We start from the raw sequence: 22369 nt of genomic DNA, 5'->3' as shown, positions 1-22369 counted from the left end.
CTCACCTCCCACCTCTCTTCTGGAATCCTTTCTCTCAGACTTGGGAGCCCTGAGGTGCAGAAAGTGAGACCACCCTGTCCTCTGCTGCCTCCAGGGCATCCCCCAAAGCGGCAAGCATCACCAGATTCATCGGTTGTGGGCTTAACCCAAGAGTGCTGGAGGCCTTCTAGATCTTAAATTCATTGTCATCCAGACTTCTCTATATGGTTCTTTGTTGAAAGAAGCCTTTTCTGTTTCCAGGGGCTAGCAGGCACTAGGAAGGAAACCCTTTAATCCCAGCCCTTCATCTCTTCTCACCCTGGGAGGGGTAGGAGCCAATATAGGGCCAGGTTAGAGAGAGCCCTGACCCTGGACTCAGAGGTAGGAGACACCAATGTTACCTCACACACTGTCCCATAATCACTGGTCTAGGTCTCTGCAGATCTTGAGAGCTGGCCTTCCAAGCTCCCCTCACACTCTCAGTGAGCAGTTGCTCATCACCTTAGAAGAGCCCTTTTCATTGCTGGACTGAAATTGGTCAGATGTCATAGGGCTGTAGCCTAGCCCTCTGTCTCTCTCCTCTCAGGACACACTTAGCCCTCAGCCCATGCAGAAATCAAGGCTCCTTGGCCCAGCCTGGGACACGAGGTGGGGGCCAGATGAGACAGTGTGGGTCAGATAGGATGAGCTCAGATCAGCCAGGCTTCCAGTCTTCATGAAGTAGAGATGCTCTTAACAGTTTCTGCACACTCCAAGAGCCTTGGACAAGCTTTGTATCCCGAGTTCATCTGCATGCTCCAAAATCAAAGAGAATTTATTCATGGATTCCCGGCTGTTTGAATTATCTGTGACTTGGCCCAGTGGTTTGTGGCACTACTTTGAGGTGTGGGGAAAGGAAATACCTATCGGCCTCCCTGAAATCTGAACTAGCTGGAGCAGGGCAGAAGCAACTAATCCCAAGGTCACTGCCAAGCTAAAGGCAAAGAGTGAGAACTTGGCCAGAGCTTCAAGGTTGCCTGGCATTTCACTGCAGGCCAGTGGGCCCAGCATTCCCAATCTGTGCCTACAGCCCTCCCACCACACTGGGGTCTTTGAAATGCCAGGAGCTGTGTGAATCCTCCAGTGCAGCTATCCCCCTCCCCATCTCCCCCGGCCACCCTTCCCCCATCCTGGGACAGGCTCTGCAGGGCTGACTCAGGGTCCTACAGAGTTAGTCACATTCACTTATAGCTGCAGAGTCAGAGCCCAGGGATGGGGATCGGGTCTCCGGACCTAAATCCCGCCCGGCAGGACTCTGACTCACCCAGCAGAGGGCTCGGGCACCCAAGCAGGGCAGGATGAAGAGGCTCCTGAGGCCCTCCACTGCCTTTCCCAACAAGGACAGCCACCATGGGACGTGGCCACCACACTCCTGTGCCCTCAGCGCTGGGGAAGGGGCAGAGTGTGAACGCGACTGATGGCTTGAAATAAATTACACGGGCATTGATTTTAAAATGGTAGGATATATCATACATGCTGAAGAGTGCACAAAATGTATTTTCTTTTTTTTAATTTAAAGAATTACTATATAGTGAAAGGCTGTATAACTACTACTCAGGACAGGAAACAAGACCTCATTTGTGCCTCTGAAACTCCATATCTCTGTCCCTCCACCCAGAGGCAAGCACTATCCTAGTCTTCCTTGCCTTCTTTTGTGGCCTTATCACCTAAAGATGCCCCCTGAAGAACAGAGCTGGTGCTGCCCGTGTTTGAATTGAGTATGAATGGGGTCGCATCACTCTCTGTGCCCAGCTTCTTTCGCTCCCTGTTATGTCTGTTAGATCAACTGAGTAGCTGAAGTTTGCTCATTTTATTCCACTTTTGGTTTATAGGTGCACATATACGCCACTTATTTATGCATTCCTCTGTTGAGGCAGAGCTGTGTTCTCCAACTTTAATGTTATACACAATGCTGCTGTGAATGTTTACATGCATGTTTCTAGGACTGTAACTGCTGGGTCACACACTTTCAGTTTGACTAGATACCATCTCACTTTTTTCAAAGAGATTGCTCCCATCTACACTCCCGCCAGCAACAAATCTTAATGTTTTATTGGATGAATGACTCAGTGACTAGAAATCTGGCCATACCTGCCTCATTTCCCCCGTGGCACACAAATGTCCATGCCATGTTCTGCTTCGAGGACTCTAGAAGTCTCTGAGTGCTGTCCTCCTCCAAGATCGCTTCCAGATCTGTCTTACGACTTGATTTCACCCCAAGGGCTAGGGGACTGTCATAGTGTCCTCTGTAACAGACAAGGAAACTGAGGTCCAGAGCAGGAATTTGAGAGGCTGGGTAACCTGGGGCCTTGGACTCCCTTCCTGGGGTCCCATTGTTAGAAGACTTCCTGCAATCCAGCCCACTTTGGGCATCTCAGCTCCCTCCCTCTCTAGGCCCTCAGCCTCATACAGCCCAAGTGAAAATTCCCAGGGAATGTGAGGGCTAGGGGAGTGTAGGAGCCCAGGAACACAGTTGGGAGTGCTCTAAGAGAAGGCTGTTGCAGGCTGTGTGCACCCAAGCCGAGAAGCCCTGAGCACAAGTGGCCCCACAGAGGCCAAACACACAGAGCCTGATCTGGGTTCATTATCCAGATGGAAGCTCTGGTTCCCAATGCCCTGACCCCTGGCACAGCCTCCTGGCAACGTCCCATCTCACTGATCTGTGCCCTCCTCCCATCTGGGCACAAGAACCCTGTCTCTAAGATTCAATCGGGATGATGGACGAGGTTGTGTGCTCCTCAAGGGACCCTTGCAGTTCCTCCCCCAGAGCTATTCCTGGCCTATGCGCCTCCCTCTCCCTTCAGTCCCCCTGCCTGACCTGACCCCACAGCTGGGAACATTTGCTTGGGGGTGGGGCAGCCCCCTGACTATATAAGACTGAACCTAGGTAGTCCCAGTCACCCTGGAAGCACAGCTCCTCCAGTGCTAATCCCTGCACACTCCAGCTTGACCCTCCAGCGGGCACTGCAATGACAGAAAAAGCCACCTCGGAGGCCCCTGCCTGTGGTCTGGAGGAGACCACCTCTGAGTCTGCACATGTGCCCCTTACAGAGCCCTTTGGAGACACGGCAGCTCCGCAGGCTCCTGGGGGGGAGCAGGCTCCCGGGGGACAGCAGGCTTCTGACCCACAGGAGTCTGCCCGTCAGCCTCCTGACCCCGCAGCCTCTGCAGCCCCCGCAGGCCCTGCAGCCACTGACCCTGCACTTCCACGTGAAGGTGATGAGAGCTGGGGTGGGCGGAGGGGGGAGGCAGTCATGGCAGGGAGCGGTGGGGGGCGAGGTCTCGGCTGCAAACCCCTTCACCGCCCCCTGCTTCTCCCTCAGATGTCCCCAGTGCCCCGCTGCTGCTGGCTGTGGAGGATGTGAGTGACAGCTCGGTGACTGTGAGCTGGGAGCCTCCAGAGAGGCTGGGGAGGCTGGGGCTTCAGGGCTATGTGCTGGAACTCCGTCGAGAGGGAGGTGAGCTCCGGGTTAAGCCCTCATATACGGAGGGGAGGTGGGCCTGGGGGGCAGTAGGGACAAGCCCCCAGACTCTGCAGTTGAGTCAGAACAGAGGGAGACGCAGAGGGGGAGTGGAGGCAGTCTGCTTAAGCCTCATGGACAGCGTCTTGCTCACCTACACATCTCTGAAAGCAGGAGGGCATCCAAGGGGCCTCAGCAGGTGCCTTGTCCTCCAGCTTCAGGAAGCCTCTGAGTAACAAGGGTAAAATGGTCGGTGACACTGCGGTTCTCCTCTGTAAGAATTAAGGAGGTCCTGAGTCTCAGAGGACCCTGCTTGTAAAGAAGCTGAGGGAGAGGGCTAAGTTAGAACAAGAGACAGTGAGGAGAAGGAGCGGGGCTGTGGCCAAACTCCTGATGCCGCCATCTTGTCCGCTGCCGTCTTGTCCACCTCCGCGGCAGGCAAGTTCAGTCTGGCTCCTGCCTTTGCCTCCGCCTTGCTGTGTGACTTGGTAAACGTGTCCAAGCCTCTCTGGGCTTCAGGAAACCCGTTTCTGGCCACCACTCAAAGGTTCTGACACAAGGTGTCTTTGATGCCATTTGATACATGAGAAGTCAAGGAGGGACAGCAGAAGGAAAATAAGGCCCGGAAAGGGAGGCCAGCTTCCCCAGACCGTCAGTGAGCAGGGAAGCCCCACTGAGAAAGGGTGCCGGTGGCCATGGGGCCAGGGCCTTGTACTGTCTTCATTCCTCTCAGCCTTGGACTGGGTGCCTGTGAATGCCCGGCCCATGATGGTGACCCAGCAGACCTTGCGGAACCTGGCTGTAGGTGACAAGTTCTTCGTGCGCGTGGCTGCAGTGAGCTCTGCAGGGGCTGGCCCACCGGCGGTGCTGGAGCGGCTCATCCACATCCAGGAGACCATCGGTAAAGCCCATCCCTGCTCCCCAGTCCTTCCCAGGCACCTTAGCTAATGGCTGGAGAAAAGGAGGCCAATGGATAGAGTCGCTTCCCCACACTCACGTGCACAAGCCACCTGCTGGCGCCATCTTGCCTTAAGAAAGTTCCAGGTTCCTCAGCAGCAAGGAGTCTCTGGAGGTCAAAGAGGTCAATTTTCTGGGTGGTCCGGCTTGCAAGCATTGGAGGAAGGACTTCCCGACCCCCAGAAACGAAAGTTCACGCTGCCCCGGTCACCTGCTCAGAGTCCCAACACTTAAGAGTCATTTCATTCTTCCTATCTAATCGTAATCCCTTCAGCGGCCATAGAAGCTCATTTTCTGCTCATTTCATATGACCTGGGTTCCAGATTCTCCCAAAGGTTTTGGAATAGAGAAAAATCTTTGTTTGCCTCTTACTGTACCAAGTCCCTAGTGGAAAGAAGACGAACACCCTGCAAAAGACCTGTGAAAGTTTCTCCATCCCCAGAGGCCAGTGCTGAACTGGAAACCTGGGAGGCCAGCTGCTGTCTCCTTGCTAAGATTTCTATTTGTAGGGTGCATTAGCCTCAAGCCTACCCTTGCTCCCCTCCCAAGGCTGGTCGGGTTTCAGTCTGTTAATGGCAGTGAGTCATTTGGTCTGATCCAAGGTCTCTGGGGACAGCCCAGAGCCCCAGAGTGACAAGAGACATGGGCCAGCAGGTGGCCCGAGGCCTGCTCCACCTTCCTGCTTGTCCTGCCCTCCTCTTTCCCAGAGGCAGAGGGGCACCCCGCAGCTCTGGACAAGGCCACCAGAAAGAGGGGGCTTCATGGCCACAGAAGGGAGTCAAGTTTGGATTCAAGGAAATACTTTTCAGCTTTAAGGCCTGAGAGATGTGGGAACCACAGGGCTAGGCAATATAGAATTATAGATTGTCATGGCTGGTCCATCCAAGCCAAGACACCCCAGGACTCCTTTGAGGTCACCCAAACTATTAGTGGCAGTTCCAGAACTGACTCCCACAGAGGACCATTCCTGTCCCACCAGGTGGCAAGCAATCTTTTCTGGTGAATTTCAAAACCAGAGGACATGTCCATCCTTTGAGTCTGGGTGAGACATGGTCCCACCTGGCAGCTCAGTGTGATTCTAGCCTGGAAGTGGCGGGGAGACCTCCTGGTTGGGAAGGGGGCGTTGGCAGGCATGCTGGACCCTCCCTGATGGCACAAGGAGTTTGGACTCCGAGAGCTTGTTGGAGCCAGGACCTTCGACTTCAAGGCCTAACGTTGGAGGAGTCGGCTAGACTCGGCACCCACTACTCCATTAAAATTCCTCTGGCAGGAAAGAAGGGGATTTCCTGGAGAGAAGCGGGCAGGAGGAGGTCGTGAATAAACAGGGAGCAGCCAGGCCCTTCTTAGGGGCAGGGCAGGGTGGGGACCCTGTCTAGAGTCCTCAGCTGCTCAGCTGTCCCTCTTCAGCCACCTGGAGCTGCCAAGCATTCCTGGCCCCCTGCAGCTGCCTCTGGAACATTCCACCCCTGGTGCTCCCAGGGCCAAGTGCCTGCGCAGCTAGTCCTCAGAGACACCGTGTTCCTTCTCACTGTCCCCTGCCTCTCCGCCCTGCACGCCACTAACCACCTGCTGCCACCTGTTTGTCACTGAGGGGCCTCAGCCACCCCCACCCCCACCCCGCCTAGGCAGAGAGTTGCGAGGGTGTTGCAGCTCCCCGTGGAATGCCCAACAGCTTCAGTGGTTGCACCTGATGAGGTGATGGTCAGGAATGTGGTTCTCCACTGGAGCACGGGTCGGAAGTAAGGTGTCAGGAAGGACCTCCCAACCGCAGACTGAAAGGTAGTGGGAGGGAAAAGAGAAGGAAGCGGGTATGCCTGCTCTGGCTCCCTTTAGCAAGGGAAAGACCCCAGTTCTCTCACCTGGACTGGGGACAGAACAGTGTGCAAATGGGTCTCACGGGGCGTCTCTGAAGGCCTGGGCTGGTGCGAGGCAGAAGGGCAGAGGCATTAGGAAGGAGACAGTTGGCCATCCTTCTTGGGAATGCAGGCGACAGGTGCACACGCACTGCCCACCAGGGGGAGCCCGGGAGCCAGCAGGGCCCATCTGGAGTCCAGGAATGCCAGGGCTGCAGGGCAAATCCCAGCCTGGCAGGGTTGGAGCACCAAGGGAGTGCCTAGGATGCCTACCAGTTCACACCGTGGAGGTCCTGCCCTCCTGGAACCTCCTGTCTCTCAACTCCCCAAGGGCCTCAGGGGATTCTGGCTCCTGAATCTGGGGAGTGAGCTTTGCCCTGCCCACAAGGAGGCAGTCTCAGAGCATCCCAGGAGCCCTGCGGGGCGCAGCCTCACTGTTTGTCACGTCCCCTGCTGCAGAAGCCTCTCAGCAGCCCCCCTGCTGTGCTAAGCCTAGACTCTGGTTCTAATGCAGAGGCCCCCAAGATCCGTGTTCCCCGCCACCTTCGTCAGACCTACATTCGCCAGGTGGGAGAGTCGATTAACCTGCAAATCCCCTTCCAGGTGGGTATGCCTCCCTCCCAGGGTAAGAGCATGGGTGGAAATACAGGGCCCCGCCTGAGGTGTATCGGAGGAGCCCAGAAAATGTCAGGGTTCCCTTGGAGGTCTGCTGAGACCCACCCATCAAGATGCGCGTGACTCAGTCGATTCTCCAGCTGGCGAATAGGACAGGTGGCCCCGGGCCCGGCTGGACAACCGGATGATGAGGGTCTAGGAAGCACCTGTGGCTCTAGCCGCTGCTGCCCTTCCTAGGCAAGGCTGGTGCGGTCAGCTCCCTTGAGCACAGCTCCAGAGAACCCTGGAGCGGTGGTGGGGGCCTGCCACCTTCTGCTCCCATTCAGAGTTTCTCCCTCCCAGGGGAATCCCAAGCCTCAGGCTTTGTGGACCCACAACGGTCATGCCCTGGACAGCCAGCGGGTGAGCGTGCGCACTGGGGACCAGGACTCCATCCTCTTCATCCGCTCCGCCCAGCGCTCTGACTCAGGCTGCTATGAGCTCACTGTGCAGCTGAAAGACCTGGAGGCCAAGGCAGCCATCAACATCCTGGTGATTGGTATGGGACCGGGGGAGGCAAGGGCTGAGGTTCCCCTGCCCCAGGACTGATGGTCAGGGGGGTCAGGCCAAGAGAGAGCGATAGCAGCCCGATCGTGTTGAGGGAGGGGTTGCTGCGAGCCCAGCCCTCCTCCTTACTCTGTGGTCCTGCAGAGAAACCTGGACCCCCCAGGAGTATCAGATTGCTGGATGTCTGGAACTGCAACGCTACCCTCGAGTGGACACCGCCCCAGGACACAGGCAACACAGAGCTCCTGGGCTACACGGTGCAGAAGGCAGACAAAAAGACAGGGGTGAGGCCTGTTCGAGCAGGGTGTTAGGGAGGAGGGTCTGACTAGAGGTGGGTCTGGGGGAGAGGAAGTGGCCGAGGTGGTGGGGAAGGCCTGTCCACAGAGAGTACAGGAACTGAGGCCTTCTGGTCTGCCCACTGCCATCCTGACTCGCTGTGTGGGTTTTGGCAAATCTCTTTAAACTCTGGACTTCAGTTTCCTTCTGAAGACTGCAAGGACTGTTCTCTGGGGCCCTTCAAGCTCTAAAGCAGTGCTTCTGAAAATGTAATGTACATGTGAATTACCTAGGAATTTTGCTAAAATGCAGGTCTTAATTCAGTGGGTCTGAGGTGGGGACTGAGATCCTACACGTCTCTGAAGGTCCCAGGTGATTCTTTGCAGGTCATCTGGCCACACTTGGACCAGTAAGGTTCTAGAATTCTCTGAGGTCCCCAGAGAGGTCGCCTTCTCCCAGGAGTTGCTTCTCCGCACTCCAAGCCCCTCAGAGGAGAAGGCCCCAGGGGGCGCAGGGAGGGCGAGGGCATGGGGAGTGAGGACAGCTGGGCCGGGCTCTTGCAGCAATGGTTCACAGTGCTCGAGCGCTGCCACCCCACCAGCTGCACTGTCTCCGACCTCATCGTGGGCAACTCCTACTCCTTCCGAGTTTTCTCAGAAAACCTGTGTGGACTCAGCGCCTCAGCAGCTGTCACCAAGGAGCTCGCCCACATCGTAAAGACAGGTAGGTCTGGGTCCAAGACCAGAAAGCAAGCCAGGCATCACCATGCCCGTCTCTTCCATGCCTTGGAATGTCAGCACCCCTCCCTGGGTGCATCTCACGGGAGTCCACTTGCCAGAACTTTGCTGCTTCTCCACACCCAGGCCACCGCTATGCAGACACACACATTCACAGAGTGACTGTAAAAGATGGATGTGGTTGACTGATTGTAACAAACACATCAGAGTAAACCATGCAAATGAGCAGCACCCCTTGGGAGACTGCACTTATGCTAAAGATGCCATGTGGTTGCCAACATCATAGCAGTCACTGGGTCTCATGTACAGCGTCCCAAGAGAACCACTCTGAAGGACAGTGTGTGTGGTTAGGTAGACTGGCGAGTTTGCTAAAAGCAAACTCCCAACCCTAATATAGCACCACGTAGATGGACAACAGAGATATGGTTATTTACTGTTTCTACATAGACACATTGTCCTCTTGCGTCAAATGTGAAATTCCCGGTCCTTTCTCCCTGTCACCTTGTGTGTCACCTGGATGTTGGGCCTAAGGGCCCCACACAGTCCGTGTGAGCCACAGAAAGCACACTCTTTTAAACACCAGCCTAAGTTGCACAGAATTAGGAAAAAGGTTTTGTTTAAAAATAGAAAGCCAGTAAAGTCTCCAAAGACAAAGAGAAATAACATGTGGACTTGCTGAGTTTTAGTCCCCACCCTCAGTCAGCCACCCCCCTCCCTGCCTCCCTGTGACTCGCCCAGCCATGGTTTTGGCTTTCCTCTGCCTCTCTGAGATACTCTGTCTTTGCTCCTGCATGTTGGCTGTGCCTGGCTTCCCAAAGATCTCAGGAGCCTGGGGTCCTGCCATGGGGCTCCAGAGGTGGAGGCAGGGGTGAAGTGGGCTGTCGCCTGCCCTCAGCCTTCCTCCAGACCACTGGCTGTCTGCTCAAAGAGCCACGACCAGCACGTGGCCTTCCACCTCTTAAGCCACAAACTCACTGTGTGAGATTGGCAAGTCCCTCATCCATGAAGGGTCTTAGTTTTCCATCTGTTAGCTGGGGTGATAAACGCACCCTTCCAAAGGAATGCTGTGTAGATTAAATGGGATACCTAGGTGTAAGCTATAGTGATTATTTCAGGAAAACAGATGAGGTCAGTCTTAAGAGGTCTCGTCCTGTAACCTCAAACTCATCCCCTCTTTCTCCTCTGAAACCAGATATTGTTGCCAAACCTAAAAGCTTTGTTGAGCGAGACTTCTCAGAAGCCCCCTCGTTCACTCAGCCCCTGGCTGACCACACCTCCACCCCCGGCTACAGCACACAGCTCTCCTGCAGTGTCCGAGCTTCACCCAAGGTGAGGTGAAAAATCTTTCCAGACAACTCTGCCTAAGCCTGAGGGTGGCCTTCGGGGGCTTCATCCTGGCCACACCCTTCCCAGCTCTCTCTGACCTTGCCCCCCCAGCCCAAGATCATCTGGATGAAAAACAAGATGGACATCCAGGGTGATCCCAAATACCGAGCTCTCTCTGAGCAGGGTGTCTGCACCCTAGAGATCCGGAAACCCAGCCCCTTCGATTCCGGAGTTTACACCTGCAAGGCCATCAATGTGCTGGGGGAGGCGTCTGTGGACTGCCGGCTGGAGGTGAAAGGTGAGGCCTAAGAGAGGCTGCTTTTTAGGAATCTTCTGATGCATGGGAGACCAGGAGAAGCCATCTTTTCTCCTGCTGGACTAGATGAGGCTGAGCGCTGAAAATCAAGGCAAGATGAGGATAGTAAAGATAGAAGTCAGGCTCTCAGGAGGACTTTCCAAATGTGGGAAAAGGAGGGCTGGAGTCTGCCTCTCAGACACACGGCTCACTGGGTGAGGGCTTGAGACTCACTACCTCCCACCCTGCACTTGGGTCCCCAGCAAACACCCGCCCCCTCCCTGAGCTCTAACCTTCAGGTCTCTCCCAGCCTCAGCCACACACTGAGGAGCCTCTGGTGGAAGCTGTGAAGAGGAGAAAGGTAACTGCATGCACCCCCTCTCCTGCCTCTGGGGGTGGAGGCCTGGAGCAGGGGTGGGCTTAAGAAGGGAGGGTGGCAGTCAGCTCTGAGTATAAATCTGCAGTCACAGGCAAGATACCTGCACAGTCCTGGTGGTGCTCCGGAGACCCAGCACAGTAGGGTGATGCTGGCAAGGCCTGGAAGGCTTGGGCATCCAGGGGACGGGCACAGGACAGAGTCTAGTCCCGACTCTGAATGACCTTAGGCTGGGGCATCCCCGTGGGATAATTTCCTCAGCCAGAAAAGTAGCAGAAACAACCATGCCCTGACTGCCCTTCCCAGGTGGATCTGAGGTTCTGGACGGGTGAGGGTATATCCTAGAGCTGCGGGAGGCAGAGCTGGAGCCCGGGCTGCGGGTCTAGGGCCTGAGGGGAGGGGGGCCGGGAAGGGAGGCCTTCTCCCCCTTATCATCTCTTCAGCAGGCGCACGTCTCCCACCTCTGCCTACCAGTGGGGCTCGTGAAACGTTCTTTGCCAGGTGCCACAGGCCTGAGGGGTCAGGGCTGCCAGGCCCAGAATCAAGCACCTCAGAGGCCCGAGGTATTCACCCCACAGCGACAGTTGATGGGCTTTGCTCCTTGGTACCTGCCTCGCCTCTGTCCCTCCGCTGGGAGTGGGCCTAGCAGGCCTCTGGACAGGCTTCTAGACACCAGGAGCCCTGGAAGTTGCAAAGATCAGCGCTCTCCTGCAAAGAGTCGTATGCTGGGCGGGAAGCACTTGAATAAAGGTGTTTGGTGTTATGCTGCAGCGCCTCTGTGACAGTGAGAGTCAGCGTGACGGGCGCTGTGTCCCCAGGAGGGTGGGCTGAATGTGTCCCCATGATGGAGTCTCCACCTCTGACACTGTGAGGAAGGTCCAGTGGGAGGGGACCCGTGATCTCATGGGGGTTTTCCAGATATGAGATCTTTTAGGATCTTGTTTCACATTCAGTTTGCTGACCTTAGAGGATAACTACAGGAACAGACACACCCTTCTCTGGAACCCTCCTTGCTCCAAACGCCTCCATGCCCTCCCGATTCCCTTCATTTCTCCCCAGACACCACCACTGATTTCTATCTATTGAGGTTGCCTGTTGCCCTCAGTGGTGGAGTGCATTCTCCATGAGGGTTGACGGTCTTTTATTAGTCAAGTGACCTCCCTGGGAGCCAGGGGACATTCCACCTGAGAGAGGGAAGGGCCTGGAATCAGCCCTGGAGTTGCTGTTCACACTTAGAACCTGGCCCCTCACTCCTCTGTATAAGGAGCTTTGGTTTGGGCCAGGAGTAGGCCCTTGCCGAAGGGTCTAGTCTAAAGGCCTAGACTCTGCAACAGAGCCTCAAAGCCCGTGAATATAGTACTAAGTGCCTGGGGTGCTTAGGGTACTTAAAATCCGGTAAGACCTTCCTGTCCACACACTCCAGAGGGGCATCTCCTCCGGCCTGAGCAGCCTGTCACACTCATCCCACGGTGCCCATGGCAGCCCACTTTCCCTTGTTCGTCTCCTCCCCAGGCAGGCAGCATGTTCCCAAGAGTTGACAGGTCTGGAGTTCCCCAGAAGCAGCAAAGAGGGGTGTCACCTAGGAGGGTGCCCAGCACAGAGGACTGGAGGAGCTGGTAGAGCTGGTGGCCCAGATGACAAGCCGCAACGCTTCATTCTCTTACTTGGGATGCTCAGGGCAAGAGTCAGGGCTCAATGCTTCTGCCTCGTGGCTGTCCGAGGCCCACACCTGCCATTCCACACTAGTCCCAGGGAGCTTGGAGCTCCCACTCGGGGACCAAGGGCTAGTGGAGAATGAAGCAAACACTGGAAATGATTTCTGGACCCGTTCTTTCTGCCTCTCACAAGTATAACCTTGGAATCCCGGGGGCGAGGAGAGCAGGCACCCTGGCAAGCATCATGGTCAGGAACACAGGGTTGTGGGAGGTGGGGACTAAAGGCTCCTTGATTCCTGCCTGTCAGTGGCTCTGGCCACCTTCTTCTGCAGAACAGGAGAGAAAACAAGGCCAGGACATCCACTTTCTCTCCTTCTCTCTGTCTTGGCAGGGAGCTTCTCTCCTTAAGCTGGGTCCCAGGGCTGCAATCCCAGCACCTGTCAGGCAAGCCGCTGTCCTGCCTGCTGTGGGAGCTGAGCTTGCTCTTCTGGCCTACGTGGTCCCACGGCAGTCTCAGGGTCTCGGGCCCACTCAGGCCGTGGCACTGGGCTGCCTTGGGTTGATCAGGCAGATGGGGAGGCCCAAGCCACTTTCCTCTTTCCCTCAGGTTACCTGGTTCTCTCCCCATAGACTGACCTCCCAAACCTCCCCCAGGACCGTGAGGGGCGGGTCACAGCCATAGCCCACAGCAGGGAGAGACCAGGGAGACGAGTGGGATAGCAGGGAGGGGAGCCCTGGGCTGAGACACCCCAGATGCGGGCAAGGGGGGGTGGCGGGCGGAGTCTAGTCATCGGGTCTCTCTGCTGGGGCATCCTCATCAACGGGGGGTGCAGGCTGGCAGCGGAAGTGGTCATTCCAGATCTTAAGGAAGGTCACTCGAAACTTCTGGATGCGGAAGGCGTAGACGATGGGGTTCATGGCCGAGTTGCCGTGTGAGAGGAAGATGGCGATGTATATGAGGATCCTGGGCATGTGGCAGGAAGGGCAGAAGAGGGTGATGCAGTTGAGGATGTGCAAGGGCAGCCAGCTGAGGGCGAAGAGGAAGAGGATGAGGGCCAGCGACTTGGCGATCTTCAGCTCCTTCCCATAGTACTTCTGCGGGTCTCCGGAGGAGGCCGACACCTTCTTGTTGAGCTGCTTGCGGATCAGATAGAAGACCTCCATGTAGATGAGGACCATGAGCAGCAGCGGGGGCAGCACCCACACGAAGAAGTTGAAGTAGACCATGTACTCCATGCTGATGACCTTCTCGAACTGGCATTCAATCACAGGCTCGCCCACGCTGCCATTGGCCAGCCAGTCCCGCTCCACCGCGCTCAGGTTGTTCCAGCCGAACATGGGCGTCAGGCCCACCACGAAGGAGAGAATCCAGCAGCCAGTGATGGCCACCACAGCCCTTCGAGGAGTCACCACTGTCTTGTACCTGAGGGAGAGGAGGGCAGAGTGTGAGGCCCCCTTCTCGGTTCACCCAGCCCCGGGGGTCTCTAAGAGAAGCTCCTTGCTCAGCCAGGGCCCAGTAAGTGGGGAGGTGCATGTCTTTGGCTAGAGGGCAAAGTCTTTGGGATCTAAAATTTAGGCCAGAACTTGCAATGCACTGGCTCATGTCGCCTGCTGAGGGTGGGAAAAATCTAGAAGGAAATAACAGATGAACTCCTTTAGGAGTTTTACTAAAATTACCAAAGTAAAAATTGTTCATATGCACTTGGAACACCCCCACTGGTGACCTTATCATGGCTTCATGACAGTCCCCACGTGGTAGAAAAGCACCACCAGAATGAGGGCCCATTTGACAGCTGAGAAGACTGATGTTCAAGGTAATCAAGTGTTCTTCCTGAGGCCACACGGAGGGTGCAGGCTATCCTGTGCTTCCTAGCTTACCACACAACAAAATGATTAACAAACCACCCCTCCCCTTGGGCCAGCTGACTCACTATCATAAAAAGCTCTCCCACACCCGCCTCCCATGGCTCCGTCCCATCTCCCCACCTCCATCCTAACCTCCCCTCCTTTTACAGTCATTGTACAATGCTTATCTCCTGAAGGGTTCATGTCAAGAACCAGCTCTCCTCCCCCAAACTAATTGGGAATTATTCTCAAGAAAGAGAACTGACGGTTCCTGAGGACTGCATGCAGGGGACCTCAGTTTAGGCCTGCATGCCTGGGCAAGGTCATCCGTTTTCTGAGTGCTTTCTGAGTGCCAGGTGTTGGTCCCTGTGCTGGGACCAAGATAAAGAACCCCTTCCTCTACACAGCTCACATTTTGAGTGAAGAAACAGAAAACATAAAAGTAAGAAAGAAAGAATACAGCTACAGGTTGTGATATGTCCTTTGAAGAAAATGAACAGGACCATAGTAAGGGACAGAGCCCCCAACCCTCTTCAGGCCATAACATACACAGATATGAAACCATTAGGAGGGCCCTGAGAATGGACGTGGCTGCCCGTGGGCCATGCCTCTCTCTCTGCCACTGTCCCCACGGTGGAGGAGATGCAGTCTAGAGGGGCTCCCCGCTTCCCTTTAAACCAATTCAGCCAGCAGCCGGCATGTCCTTGGCCCACGCACTGGCCTTGGGATGAGTGCCAAAGGCTGGGGCCTGCCTGGCTCTGGGCCAGCAGCTTGCCCAGTTGTTATTTTCCGATGCAGTTTCTGAGATGGATGGAGTGGCCTCCTGAGCATGTAAACAGCTACTGAGGCCCACGGGTGTGAAGGTGGAGGCCTCCTTCTAGCTCCATTTTCTTCTGTCCTCTGCCTGGAGAATCTGCAGCTTTGTCCTCCACAGCAATATTTACTTTACTGGAGTGGAAAGGGGGATGATTTGGGGGATGTGAGAAGCTGGACCCACTCCCACCCTGCCTAAAAAATGAGCACTAGAAGGGACCCTGGGAACCTCGTTTCCAATCTCATCATCCCAGTGGGGAAACTGAGGCCCTTAGAACACTCCAACACCACAGCGTGGTTCCCCTCCCCTACTCTGTAATCTTGTGTCCCCAGAGCTCTGAGGAGTCTTGAAAGCTGCCCAGATTGCTTGTGCCTATCTGAAGTTATGGTTTTTCCTGTGGTCATGTATGGATGTGAGAAATAACTTGGACTAGAAAGAAACCTGAGCATCGAAGAATGATGCTTTTGAACTGTGGTGTTGGAGAAGACTCTTGAGAGTCCCTTGGACTGCAAAGAGATCCAACCAGTCCATCCTAAAGGAGATCAGTCCTGGGTGTTCATTGGAAGGACTGATGTTGAAGCTTAAACTCCAATGCTTTGTGGCCACCTGATGGGAAGAAGTGACCCATTTGAAAAGACCCTGATGCTGGGAAAGATTGCAGGTGGGAAGGGAAGGGGATGACAGAGGATGAGATAGCTGGATGGCATCACAGACTCAATGAACATGAGTTTGAGCAAGCTCTGGGAGTTGGTGATGGACAGGAGGGTCACAAAGAGTTGGACATGACTGAGTGACTGAACTGAATCCTTGCATTCTTGCTGTAACTAAAGCCTATTTCTGCCTCTTGAATCCCCAGCAGAATAGCAAGCCTGGTGCATACTTTGGAGCCACAGATCCATATCTGAGTCCCAGGTCTGCAACCTACTTGGTCAATTCTTCCTCTGTAAGATGAGACTATGGGACCTACTTCGGATGAGTTAATATATGTGAAATGCTCTGTAAGCACCCCACCAACATTCCTGTGCCTGAGCTCCTACCCCTCCAAAGCTCCTGAAAACACACACACCTGGGAAACCCTGCTATCTTTAGATGTTCAGCAAACGTAGCCCAATGTGTCTGCAATCATCTGGCTCAGGATTTGTTTCTGATGAGCTCCAATTGCTTTCCCATGTGTCCCATGGTGAAAGAAGTTCTGGCAGAGTCTATGGGCTGTGACTAAAGGACTGAAGATCATTCTACAAAAGAGAAAGGCACTCTGTCACAGCTGTCACAAGCAGGGGGCAGGGCCCTGGGGTGAGCCTCAGCAGGGCCAAATGGGGCTGCAGCTGCAGAAGGAAGGGTGGAGGCAGGCGTCCCCTGTCACAGTTTATCACCTCTGTGTTCACATCACGTGTGCCACTTATAAGGTGCTTTCACATTCATGTCTCAGGTCATCCGCACGACCACCCTGCAGGCTGACTATGGGTTATTTAGTTGTGGATGATAAGCAGATTCGGAATATCCCTTTCTGACAAGCTTTAAAATGCCTGTCCACAGGTGGTACTACCCGGAGAAAGAAGGGTAGACACGGTGAGCTCTGGTATTGCCATCCAGCCTGAGGACTGGAGGCGGGGGTGCCTAGCCCAGGACTCACATCTGGGCAATGATGACCCACCAAGAGAGGACCTGAACTCTGACAGTGTCCCAGATGGGAGACAAGGAGGAGGCAGCTTCTGTCTAAAGAGGTGCCCCCCTTTTCTCCTTCCCGCACCTTTCTCAACTGCCTGGAGCCCTGGGGTTAAAGCTTTCCTGGGGCTCCTCCAGGACCAGGTCCCAGCAGACCCTGCAGCCTACGGTATCAGTTCTCATCTGTTTTTCTTGCTATTTTTTCCATAGTGGGAAAGGATTAGACTCAGAACCTTGGTGGGGTAGGGGCAGGCATTCACAGGAAGGGCTATCTCCCGGGGCTGGGAGAAAAACTCACTTCTCCTTACATGTGGGAAAGAGCAGCAGAGGCTGCAAGTTCTGGGGTGCACATAGAGTGGGGCATGTTCAATAGGACAAGTGCTTGTCCCCCTCAAGTCATGGTCTAAGGCCTCATCACCCCTGGGGCTGTGCTGAGAGCTAGTCAGAGAGATGACTGCCCCAGACAAAGGGGAAGCAATAGCGTCGAGGCACTGAAACACCATGTGGGGCCCCACCGCAGGCAAGCGGGGTGGGCAGCCCTTCGAAGACATCACTGAAGGAACCAGGGAGAGCCCTGCCCACCCCTGTAGCCTAGTGAGGGCAAGACACAGGGCAGGGCAGTCAGAGCTGTGGTCTGGGGCAGCCCCCTGGGCTGGGCAGGTCACATGAAAGATTTCAAGGTTTTGTTCTTGTGCAGGGAAAGCCGTTGTAAGCAAAGCAAGAATATAATCCAATTTCGGTTTTTAAAAGATACCTTGCGCTGCGGTGTGGAGTGTGCTTTGTGCAGCGGGGAAAGCAAGAACACCACAGGGAGCCTATTTCAGCTGTCCAGGCAAGAGGCAGGGATTCCCTATTCCATGGTGGCTCAGTGGTAAAGAACTCACGTGCCAACGTAGAATACATGAGAGACGTGGTTTGATGAAAAGATCCTTTGGAGGGCATGGAACCCACTGCAGTGTTCTTGCCTGGAGAATCCCACTGACAGAGGAGCCTGGTGGGCTCCAGTCCATGGGGTCACAAAGAGTCGGACATGACTGAAGTGACTTACACGCATGAAGGCGAGAGGCGAGGTGGTGACCTCGGGTAGGTGACGGTGGGGGTGGGGAGGAGCTCCCGGCTGTCAGAGGTGTTGGGAGCACAGCCCACAGGACCTGCTGCTGAGTTTGGATGTCCAAGTGAGAGAGAGCACCATCAGGCTAGACTCAGTTTCTGATCCCTACCACTGAGGGAAGAGTGGCACCCCCGCCTTGAGCCTGACCCCTCTCTCACCAGGGGCCCTTCTCCTCTCCCAACCCCTCAACGTGAATAAATACACGTAAAAATGGACACATGAATCCATATATCCATTTATTCAATCTTTATGATTTATGCAGTGGCAACCACATTTTATTCAGCAACAAATAAAAACGACTTATTTGACCATTCATGATTGATTGAGGACGAGGGCCTCTTCTGAGCGGTATGAGTGAGTGCCACCAGGCCACCAGCCAGGCTCCAATACACACAGCAGTCCTGCTCCCAACACACAGTGAGGCCAGCAGAGGCTTCCCCAGCCGGAACCAGTCTCCCCAGAGTCTCCCAGAGCATTTCCATCTCAAGCTAAATTCCAGCAGGAGCTATGAGCATGCCTGAGCTCTGCATTGGCCCTTTGCATTATGAATAAGCCCTCTTCATGGGTTGGAGACCCGACTGCAGAGAGGCCTGGCCTCTGCCTGCCTACAGCGTCATAGGATGGCTCTTCAGGGACACCATTGTGGACTAATTTTTAGGCAGACTCTGATACCATGAACAATAAGCTCCTTAGAACAGGAAAAGCTTAGAATGCCACCAGGTGATAAAGAGACCCGGGGACCTAGGCAGGAAAGATGCACTGGACAAAGAAGAGAGAAGGGAGGAAAACAGATCCTCAAAAAGTCTTTGGTGGACAAAGAACTGGCCAACAGAGCAAGGCGCTCAGAGAAGCTGCTCCAGCCCTGCACAGACTAGACAGGTGTGCTGTCCTCAGGCTGGGCACCCTACCCGCCCCACACCCCCGGCCCTGCCCTGTTCTGAGTCACAGGGGATGGGGGCTAACTCCTGAAGCCTGCATCTCCCAAGGGCCTGGGTCACTCGGTTCATCGAAGGCATTGGACTGCTGGAAGGAGGAGACGGAAGGATGTTTCCACCCACCTCTCTGTCACAGGAGGGTCTCAGGCAGAGGTTAAATCTCTTCCTTGGCTCCACCTCTGGCTATCAGGCCCACTGTGGTTCCAGCTTCCACTAACCGCCCACAGCCCCTGGGTTCTGGGACCACCTCCTTTTTTGTCCTTCAGCCTAGGGGTAGCTTCTTTGTTGCTAATGTCTGAGTTACCTCACTATCCCCTCTTTGACTTTTCAGATGCTTCATGGCCTATGTTACCAGTTCCTAATGAAGGCATTAAAAGCCCTCGGTTGTAAACACCTAATACTTTCTGTGTTCCAGGTTAGATCCCAATGGTTCAGGAGTGAAGCTGGAGCAGGAACAATTGAGTGTAGTTATCACAAAGAACTCCCTGCTAGAGAGACGAAAGACCTGGCCAGACTTTTAATAAATATGTGTTAACTCAAAAGAAGAGAGATAATCCAAAGAATGAGTGTGGAAAAGGCTACACATGGTTCTGTTTGGAGGCAGGGGTGACGAAGTGTCCTGTGAACTGCTGAGACCAGGGCAGGGTCCGCAGGCCATCGTCACCTGCTTCTCACCAAGGCCTTAGGCATGCAGACTGAGTAGGGGACTGGAAGGGGCCCACACCTTTCTGCAACATGCAGTTGGATAGTCTGCGGCTGAATCCTCCATCTTCCCTTCCCTTTCTTGCCGTGTGAGAAGGAGTCATATTCCACAGCTCGGGTTACCGCCTTCCTTGCCTCCCTTCTTATCATAGATCTTAGCTACTTATAAATGGAAACTTGGATCTCAAGATCAGGGACGTAAGACTTTCAGACTATTAAACTGCTTCCTGCAGAGAAATTCTCCCTTTCAAAGGAAACAGGAAACCATATACAATCAAAAGCACACTCCAGGGACAAAATATTTAATAGTAACATTCCCCCCGGAGTCTGGATCAGAAGCCCCAGGGAAGGACCAGGATGTCTGGGTCCTAATTATCCTGCCTCGAATATTGTTTGCTTTAGGCCCTGTGGCATTACCCACCACCTCTAAATATCAGTGTTACCAATCCCCAAAAAGAGGATCCATCTGAAACCCTCAGGGCTACTTTGCAGAGCTACAGACAGTAGGGGAAGACACTAAACTCCTTGAAAGAACAGAGCTGGATAAATTAATTATGCTAGTAGGGTAATGGACCTTGGAAATAACTCCTGGTCATGTTCTGAGGACAAACAATTCAACAGACCGGTAGGAAAAACAATTATATCTATGTATGTGACCCAGTTGGAGAAGGAAATGGCAACCCACTCCAGTGTTCTTGCCTGGAGAATCCCAGGGATGGTGGAGCCTGGTAGGCTGCCGTCTGTGGGGTCACACAGAGTTGGACACGACTGACGCGACTTAGCAGCAGCAGCAGCAGCATGTGACCCAGTAACGTCCTCTATTCTGAAACAACTTCCCCCACCCTCTCTGCTTCAGATTCAGAGCTTCCTTGAATCTGGGAATGAGTGGAAGACACATGCTATTCTCTGCCCCAAGGGAACTCCCCTTCTGACAGGGGAGGTATAGCTCCTAAATCTCTGATGGAAGAGCAGTCCAGGCTAAATAAAACATACAAGGCCAATAAAAGTTCCTGGCCTCAGCCCCAGACTCAAAAGCAGTCCAGATAACTGACATCACAAGCTCCTCTAGAGGCCTAGGAGCCTGTGACAAAGCCCCTCTCCTCTCTGGCTGTGTCCTCTCATCCTCACGAAGAGGGGTTGGGATTTGTTCAGAGCATCTGATGCGGAGGACGCTGCAGGGGGTAGGGTGATTCAGGGAAGGCATGCTCTCAAAGTATGAAGGTGAAAGTGTTAGTCACTAAGTCGTATCCTACTCTTTGCGATCTCAGGAACTGTAGCCCGCCAGGCTCCTCTCCATGGGATTCTCCAGGCAAGAATACCGGAGTGGGTTGCCATTCTCTTCTCCAGGGGAATCTTTCTGACCCAGGGATTGAACCTGGGTCTCCTGCAGTGCAGGAAGATTCTCTACTGTCTGAGCCCCCAGGGAACCTTGCCTACATCCCCAAGCCTTTCCTGCAGTCCAGGGCATATCAGAACATCCCTACATAAGCAGCAGGAGACCCGGGACTGTGCTCTGACACAGTCCCCTGGGTGACTTTGAGATGCTGTCACTTCCTCCCCAGCCCAGTACTCTGACTCCTGAGACCAGTGAAGCCCCACATCCCAGGAACAGGGTGGTCTTCAGGGAGGAGAGTGTCTTACCTGAACTTCAAACTCAGGAAAACAGGACCCAGACCTCAGCATTCCTGGCCATTTCCTGCTCTCAGATTTGATTGTCTCCAGTTCTTGGGGGTAAGTCCAGGATGGTGAAAACATCAAGGCCAGATAGCCCCACCTGCTGTGGGAGACTTTCTGACTCATTCGGTGGCATGGAAAAAAAAATCCTGTCTGCATATAGATTTGATGACCTATGAGTGGTTGGCACGGTGAGGCCTTTCTGGTTTGACCACGGTGGTAAAGGGTGTCAAATTCTTTTCCAACAGAGTGGAAAGACCTGATGTTATAGGAAAATGGAGCTGAGTTCTGGTCCAGGCTTTGCAGGAGGGAATGAGCTTGGGTGAAACTCTTTTCCAATGAATGAAGAATGCTATGGAGTCAGATCTGAGTTTAAGCTTTGGCACTACCAGTTAACAGTCTGTGGCCTTGGCCAAGTAACAATTCCTTGAGCCTTGCTTTGTCCTCAGCACACTGGCACAAGAGGACCTACTTGGCAAGCTCACTGTGACCACAAGGCCCCTCTGTGAATAGTAGCAACTGGTGCCTCCTCTTACCACCGCCCCTCTCCCAAGGACACCCCTGGCTCTACCAGAAAACACAGTCAGCTCCTGAAGAGAAACAAATCAGGTTGCAGCAACTCAGAGAAACAAAAAGTTACTTGTTTCACTTCAGCTCCCCTCCTGAATTCAGCCTTGGTACAGAACTAGTCTGTGTCCCCTGATCTGACTAGTGTCTGAGTCTTTGGGTGGGGAACAGACGGGCATGGGGAGCTTGCTGAGCCCAGCACTACACCCCACACAAGGCCCTGGAGAAACCTTAATTCCTGGCTAAGTCCAGTAAAGCTCTCGCAAGTAAGCGGCCAGTGCAGAGAGTGGAGACGGGGGGACAGTCTTGGGGGGCTCCGGCGCTGTCTCCCACCCTCCTCTGCTCATCTTCTAGTCTGTCTGGAACTGTAGAGTACTCAATATCTGCCCGAAGGCCTGTTTCCCTCGAGGGGCCATGACCCATCCTGGGTAGAGAGACAGTGAGCAGAGTCAAGAGCAGCCCGAAGGGGGTAGCCCACTGAGACCAGAGAGCAGACCAGAGCGTGGAGTCACAGGGGTGCCCCCCAGGCCTCCCCTGGCCTGGGGGTGGTGGTGCTTGCCCTGCAGAGGCTGCTGCTCTCAGAGGACTTGGGTCCTTACTCTGCTTTAGCCGCCTGGGCCTCATTGGTGTTGTTTAGTCATTAAGTCATGTCCAGCTCTTTTGTGACCCCATGGACTGTAGCCCACCAGGATCCTCTGTTCATGGGATTTCCTGGGCAAAAATACTGGAGTGGGTGGCTATTTCCTTCTCCAGAGGATCTTGCCAACCGAGGGATTGAACCCAAGTCTCCTGCAGTGCAGGCGATTCTTTACCAGTGAACCACCAAGAAAGCCGCTTTGGCTTTCAGGGTCCCCTAAGTCACAGCATCAGCCCTCTAGGAAAGATGCAACAGATGTGGGAGGAGGACAGGAGAACAGGGAGACCCTCCTCTGTGGAAATCT

General features: G+C 54.3%; 2 protein-coding genes across 7 annotated transcripts in view; one reads left to right on the top strand and one right to left on the bottom strand.

Moving 5' to 3' along the window:
- Nucleotides 1-58: 58 nt before the first annotated feature.
- Nucleotides 59-11230, top strand: MYBPH (myosin binding protein H). Of its 5 annotated transcripts, none has more exons than XM_005216663.5 (11): nt 59-3234; nt 3342-3476; nt 4213-4380; nt 6804-6892; nt 7247-7442; nt 7595-7734; nt 8290-8449; nt 9656-9792; nt 9901-10087; nt 10395-10445; nt 10907-11230. In XM_005216663.5, the coding sequence occupies exons 1-10, from the start codon at nt 2988-2990 to the stop codon at nt 10409-10411; spliced, it is 1476 nt and encodes a 491-aa protein (XP_005216720.2). In that variant the 5' UTR covers nt 59-2987; the 3' UTR covers nt 10412-10445; nt 10907-11230. The 5 variants fall into 5 exon arrangements, with proteins under 5 accessions (XP_005216720.2, XP_010811320.2, XP_010811319.2 ...); XM_010813018.4 differs by having other exon boundaries at nt 10904-11230; NM_001075435.1 differs by having other exon boundaries at nt 2933-3234; nt 10962-11223.
- Nucleotides 11231-11540: 310 nt separating this feature from the next.
- The window catches only part of ADORA1 (adenosine A1 receptor), a 41225-nt gene continuing 30396 nt past the window's right edge, over nt 11541-22369 (bottom strand). Inside the window, 1 exon segment of one of the 2 annotated variants that reach the window (NM_174497.3) lies at nt 11541-13538. In NM_174497.3, the coding sequence (NP_776922.2) occupies nt 12899-13538 (640 nt within the window). In that variant the 3' untranslated portion in view covers nt 11541-12898. 2 annotated transcript variants of the gene reach the window in all.

The sequence above is a fragment of the Bos taurus genome, chromosome 16, assembly GCF_002263795.3.
Source record: "Bos taurus isolate L1 Dominette 01449 registration number 42190680 breed Hereford chromosome 16, ARS-UCD2.0, whole genome shotgun sequence".
NCBI lineage: Eukaryota > Metazoa > Chordata > Mammalia > Artiodactyla > Bovidae > Bos > Bos taurus.
Note: the sequence above shows the minus strand (reverse complement) of the source record. Positions and strands in the feature narration are given on the sequence as shown.